Below are 7,500 nucleotides of genomic sequence, written 5' to 3'. Positions count from 1 at the left end.
AGTTGGCAAAGCATGGTAGGAAGAACTTCTGGACAAGAACCAAACATTTTAATAATCCCAGGCCCTGCTACTAGTTATAAACTATTGTTTGAAGTGATGTAATATGCTGTGTCAATTAGTAGGGTTTTAATAAAAGCGATTTTGTACTTTTTAGAGCATTCACTATTAAAGTTAAACAGACTGAAAGCATGACGAGTTGTCTTTGTTAGACGTTGAGGTATATATATTTATTTTTGTTCCTGGATTAATTTTCTTGTTAATGTTCATTTGAATTTCCAATTTTACAATGTAGCTTTATTAAATTAGGTTAATTCACAGAGTGATTGGATACGTGGAGGTTTTTTTTTTTTTTTTTTTTTTTTCCACTGAAGTGTAATTCTTACAAGAAATGAATAGGATGAAGTTGTTAATTTTTCGATTTAGTCCTCTCATTCCATATTTTGACGATGGAAAAAATGCTCAGCTGTTTTTTTTTTGTTTTTTTTTAGTTGATGGTATATCAAGATTTTAAATTCTTTCATGGTATTAATTACCATTCATATATCAATATATAAATCTAGGTAACCCTAATCTAAAAACTTCCAGACCTTTTCAAATTTTGAGCAGAGATATTTTGCCATGAGTGGCGATGGGCAAAAATTAAAATTCTCTCTCTCTCTCTCTCTCTCTCTCTCTCTCTCTCTCTCTCTCTCTCTCTCTCTCTCTCTTATATATATATATATATATATAGAGAGAGAGAGAGAGAGAGAGATAGAGAGAGAGAGAGAGAGAATAAATGACAAAAGTTATATTCCAAAATTCATGATGTTGACCATCTTATAATTTATTCCTTTAATTCAGTTGACTTATACAATTCTTGACAGTATCTGTTTCGTAGCGCAAAATCAATCACTTAATTATTATATCAATCAGTGAATCTATTATGCCCTTAACTCATCAGAAGAAATAGCAACGATCAATCCGTCAAAAGGAATTGAAATGTGATTTGATCTGGTAAAAATCCAAAAATTGGAAGAGAAGCTGCAGTTATCTTTATATTTTTCCATTACGCCACATTGATTTTTTATCAAACAAAGTCATTAAACCCAACTATTCTTACTAACAATTTTAATTAATTTATTAATCTTCTACCAAAATGTTCTATTTAATAATTAGTAAATTTATTAATTCTAAGTTTTGTATACATACTTGTGAAAATAATATCAACAAATTATGAACTGTTATACATGTCTGTATATACGAAACTAAACGAAACTAAACTAAGCTAAAAGAACGATTGATCATTTCAGTTCGTTATCATAATTAAACAATTGATCCGAATATATATATATATATATATATATATATATATATATATATATATATATATATATATATATATATATGCAAAAAAGCTTTTATATATTTGAGTTTTAGCCGGGGAAAATCGGCGCAAAAATATGAAAATAAAAAAATGAAATTTGCTAGGTGAATGGCGAACGACAGCATTACGAATATGCATGCGTAACGTAATAGCTATTAATTTATGTTTTAATTTTTAGCCTTGCAGCAAACATGTCTTCATAACTCAGACATTAACGTCAAAAGAAAAGTAAATTTAAATTTAATTGGACGCATTATCACCGTCGTCGTGATTACTCGGGTATGTGTATGTGTGTATATGTATGTATATGTGTGTGTATATACATGTGTGTATATATTTATATGTTTGTATTATGTGTGTATGTATATATGTATATGTGTGTATGTATGTGTATATATGTATGTATGTGTATGTGTATATATATGTATACTAATGACCGTCTTCAATGTCATGTCTGCTTGTCACTGGCAGGACTGAAAAGTCATCTTCGGACACATGGACTTTCAGTGACGAGAGAGTGGCACTCATCTGACAAGACGTTTCAATCATTGTTTATGTATGTATGCATGTATGTATGTATGTATGTATGTTATGTGTCAGGTCATGTCATATGCTACTGGTACCATGTAACCCAGTACTACCTGCCTCATGGTCGGGTTACCGGCGACTAAACTGGTTCCCCCACCAGACTTGTTTGGTGAGGAGGGCGGCTAGTCTCCCTGAAGGATTAAAAACAAGACCTTCCAAAGGGCGAATGAACTCTTTTTCTGGGTCAACGGCCAACTAGCACTGTGTATATTTGTGTGTGTGTATATATGTGTATTGGGGTAGAGAGGGCTCCCGTAAGCCGTGGTGAAGGCAACCTTTCTAGGAGAAGCAAATCTCTGATTTAAAAAAACCATAAAGCGGAAGACCAATACCCGCATTAAGCTGGTCTGCAGTTTAATTTGTTGCTGGCTATCTTGCTCTTGCTTGTTGCTGGATCTCAACATTTTGAACCGAGAGAGAGACTTAGCTGTCGTACAAAGCTAAGACTCTGTAACATCATATTTGTATAGATACTCCCTCAGACATTTGGGCTCATGGATTTTAAATGTCTGAGGGAGTGGCACTCGTCTGACAAGACGTTGCAATCATCATCATCATCATGTATGTAATTTACCTGTTATTTATTTATTTTTTTTTAGATGGAATCGCCCGATAGTTGAAAACAAGATGCAAACAAACAAGACCCATAGAGTTTCATAATTTTGTTAGTCTTTACCTTTTTATAATGTTCGGGCAAGCTATCTTTTTCCTTAAACTTTGATCGCGCAAGATTCTGTGTAACTTAATTGTTATATATTTTTATAACTTAGGATAAATCTGTTATAATAAAGTCATATTTCTCTCTATTTGTCTGTTCACAATATGAGTAATATATACAAAAGGTAGACTGTTCCACAACTTAATTTTCACACTGAGAACGAGGTTTTACACAATTTTATTCCAGCATGATTTCCATATATACTATTTATGCAAAGGAAGTCGATATCAAAACGTTACCTCATTTGCATATTACATTTAAAAAATCTATTTTAATAATGAGCTCTAATGTTATTAATGGTTATTAGTAATAGAATTGATTTGAGTGTTCTGCTTAGGAATATTATGTAAAGATGATTTATTTAATTTATTTTTATTTTAATTTACATTTATTTTTAATTTATATAAAATTAATTTTTAATTATTATTAGTAGGCCGCCCAGCGTTGTTAGGTCGTAAGATACGCTTAAATAAGATAGTTTCATTCATGCAGATTACGTAATTATTATCATACAGACAATTCTCTATCGCTTATTATATTTAACCTATATATATATGTATATATGTATATATATATGTATATATAGATATACATATATATATAGATAGATATACATATATATATAGATAGATATACATGTATATATATATATATATATAGAGAGAGAGAGAGAGAGAGAGATAGATATAGATAGATGTACATGTATATAAATATATATATAGATATATATAGATATTTATAGATATATATCTATATATAGATAGGTATATATATACACATATATATATATGCATATATACATATATAAAATATATATGTATACATATATTATATATATATACATATATATATATACATATATAAATATATATGTATACATATATATATATACATATATAAAATATATAATATATATACATATATATAATATATATATATATACTATATACATATATATAATATATATAAAATATATAATATATATACATATATATATATATAAAATATAATATATATATATATACTCTATACATATATAAAATATATAATATTTATATATATATTATATAAAATATCTTCTATAATATAAAGCTGTGTGTGTCTGGTCACGAATAGGCTCCTGTATGGTTGACTATTTTAAAAAACTGATTACATATAATGATAGAAAATGTATCGAGACACGGGAATGGATATGTTTGATCTGGCAGAACGGTGGTTCATTAAAATTGTGGGGTCTGCGTTCGCGCCTGGCCTCCATAGAATGGAAATAGGCACAAACTTTAATAAATACTTTTCATATCTATCTGCGTAAGTGTACTTTAATAATTATGTTTCAGTTTGAAAAAATAAGGTATAATAAAATTATGGGGTGTTCGTTCGCACCTGACCTCCACAGAATGGAAATATGTCACAAAGTTTAACAAGGTTTTTTAATATAGATCCACAGAATATTGTGATAAGTGTTTCAGTGTGAACAGGTATGGTATAATAAATTATGGGGGTTATCTATTTTATTTTTACTTTCATCATATTTTGCTTTGGTTTAGATACCCCCAAATTCGAAGCTATCTCTTTATAACCCTTCCTTTTCATAGCCTATCATACTTTCATAAATCAGAGTCCATTTTCTGTAGGCTGTTTTAACCCAGTCAGCAGCAGGTACTTTTCCTAGTATATATATATATATATATATATATATATATATATATATATATATATATATACTATACCTGGCAAATTTCAGGGGGGTTTTATTTTCACACTTTTGCACCAATTTTCACCGGCTGAAACTCAAATAGTTTCGCATGGGGTCGTTTGGTGTACAGATACTTTTCTTTAGTTCAACAAGGAGGTACATAAAAACGTTTGTTTTTATTTTTTGCATGCATATATATATATATATATATATATATATATATATATATATATATATATAGAGAGAGAGAGAGAGAGAGAGAGAGAGAGAGAAGAAAAGACGTTGATTATAGAAAAATTACTACGTATAGATTTATTGATCGATTTGAGGCATCTTAATTTATTATTTAAAAAATATATATAATCATATAAGATGTCTCTCTTATCTTTGCTTGCAGGTATTTTCACATTTTGAATTAGACTTTGAACTAAAGGAAGAAGAAGAAGAAGAAGAAGAAGAAGAAGAAGAAGAAGAAGAAGAAGAGCGAATAGAAATAAGGGTCGGAGGAGGAGGAGAAGGGTGAGGAATATAGGAAATAATCAAATTGAGAAAAACAAGAGAGAGAGAAAGCACGCTATTATTTTGTTTCCCCCCCCCCCGCTGCAAAAACAACAACGCGAGTAAATATGGGGAACAAAAAACTTAATGGAGCCCGGCTTGATAACCATTGAATGTTATTTTTTTTTTTATCACCATTTGTAAAAAGAAAAAAAGAAAGAAAGAACAAAAACAATCTTTATGACGACGGAAGCAAAAACTAAAAAGAGTTTTATTCCGTGCTGGTGAGGTGAGGTGCGCTTTTGGCCATTAAAATAAATAATTGAGACGGGACGATTTACCGAATCGGCAGGTCAAAAAGTGTCATCATTGCATCAGTGACTTTTTTTTTTACCCAAAACTGTGACACACGATCGCGTGTGTAACAATTAAACGTTTTCAACGGATAAAAAAGGATGATTATCGGATTGAATGGCTTTTGCGACTCACCGCTATGGGTAAGTGCTTGTTTTGTTATTGTTTTATCTTAAACTAGCGGGGCTACCCAGCGTTGCTCGGGACCGTATAAATAATGAGAAAATTGAAGTTGATTTTGAACATATTTGTTATTCTTCGGATAGAGGAATTTTTACTGTTTATGTATCATTAGCTTTTTCGAGCTAAAGAATATTTTACCTACCCTAGGACGGGTATTACACGTATCAAATAATTGTACCTTACCTAGGATAAGAAATTTATAGCATGTATATGAAATAATGTTACCTTTGCGGGGATGTGTAATATACAACACATATTTAAAATAATTTTCCCTACCCTCGGGCGGGTAATTTAAATACATACATGAAACAATTTCACATACTATCGGCAGGTATTGTACAACATGTTAAATAATTTCTCTTACCACCAAGGCTACAATAATTTTAAGAAAACTGAAACAATTTTTAGAAAGTGGATCATTAGGATTACCAAAGTAGTACATTATCTTGGTTAAGGATTAGGCAACCATTGCTTCATCATAAATTTCAACATTACTGGGTTTTTTCCTTCGTCACTATCGGCACTAAAATTGTAAGAAAAATCATGCCATTTTTTAACGATGTCTCAGCAGAATTTTCAAATTAATACATAAATACATTGACACAGTTAGTGATTAGACAACCCTTGCTTCATTATAAAATGCCACATTACTGTGTTTCATTTTCATTTCCCACTTCCGGCACCAATTTATTTATTTTTATTTTTTTTGAAAAAACACTTCATTTTCTGAAGATTACCCAGTAGGTCTTACAAACAAATACACAAATGTGTTAAGTTTAATGATTAGGCAATCTTTGCTTCACTACAAAATTCCACATTACTGTGTTCTTTTCATCCCGACTACCGATGCCATATTTTTAAGTGAAATTATATCATTTCTGGAACATAACTGAGCAGGTTTTCCAAATAAGTATAGAAATGCATTTACACGGATGTGATTAAGTAACTTTTACTTTACCACGAATTTCAATATTAATGTAGTTCTTCCCCACCCCCACACATACCAACAACATAATAGTAAGAGAAATTATGTCTTTTCCGGAATATGATTCCACAGATATTCTATATTTTTGGAGTATGCTATTGTGGGGCATTGCTTTGTGACCCCAAAACGGACATTACTCTCCCCAACGCAACCCAAAAAGAGAACTCAAGAGCTCGTTTAAAATTAACATAATCGTGCTTCTTTCTACCCCCAACTACAACCATCACATCATTCCCGGATGATAACATTAAAAAAAAAAAAAAAAAAAAAAAAAAGGATTACCCCCTACAGAAACTGGCATTGTAAACTTTCATAGAAAACCAACAATATATATGAATTAATCTAATTTGGAGATCGTAAGCTGTTTCAACCATATCCGGAATCGACTTCACAAATAAAGTAATTTTGAGATTGAAAATTGTTTAAGCCATTTCCAGGACAAACTTTACATTCTACCACCCTCATTTAATCCAAGCGACGCTGGGTATTCCGCTAGTATATATTTGACCCTATCTCATTCAACCCAGGGTGATGCTGGGAATTTTGTTAATATATATTTCCATAAATCTTCTTCAATCCCGGGCAACACCGGCGATATTGCTAGTATATTTTCTCACATATCTCATTCAATCTTGAGCAACGCTGGGTACTCTGCTAGTGTATATGTGCAGCTATCTAATACAACCCAGCGGCACCAAGTATTCGTCTATTCAAGATTGGTAGCTATCTCATTCAATCCCAGGTGATGCCAGGTATTCTGTTAGTATTTATTTGCACCTGCCTGGTATTTTGCTTGTATATATTTCCACTTCTCTCATTCAATCCCGGGCGATGCTGGGTATTTGCTAGTATATATTTCCATCTATCTAACTCAATCCCGAGTGACGCCGCGTATTTAGCTAGTATATATTTCCATCTATCTAATTCAATGTGTGTATATATATATATATATATATATATATATATATATATATATATATATATATATATATTCAGGCAAACATTATTAAAAACAACAGAGATACCTTGCTTAATGATTCTTTTTTTCATTTTTTCGATCTTTCGTAAGATTTTTTTTAACTTCACGATGGAAGGTATTTACAAATGTTCTATGG

At 30.8% G+C, this 7,500-nt stretch overlaps 1 protein-coding gene across 2 annotated transcripts in view; it reads left to right on the top strand.

The window, feature by feature from the left end:
- Nucleotides 1-7,500, top strand: part of LOC145277708 (multidrug resistance-associated protein 1-like) — a 320,419-nt gene that overhangs the window by 6,663 nt on the left and 306,256 nt on the right. For both annotated transcript variants that reach the window (XM_080129406.1, XM_080129407.1), the window contains exon 2: nucleotides 4,763-5,360. In XM_080129406.1, the coding sequence (XP_079985532.1) occupies nucleotides 5,319-5,360 (42 nt within the window). In that variant the 5' untranslated portion in view covers nucleotides 4,763-5,318. The remainder of the gene's footprint in view (nucleotides 1-4,762; nucleotides 5,361-7,500) is intronic.

Source organism: Euprymna scolopes, chromosome 6 (genome assembly GCF_053919585.1).
Source record: "Euprymna scolopes isolate OS-2025 chromosome 6, ASM5391958v1, whole genome shotgun sequence".
In the NCBI taxonomy this organism is placed as follows: domain Eukaryota; kingdom Metazoa; phylum Mollusca; class Cephalopoda; order Sepiida; family Sepiolidae; genus Euprymna; species Euprymna scolopes.
Note: the sequence above shows the minus strand (reverse complement) of the source record. Positions and strands in the feature narration are given on the sequence as shown.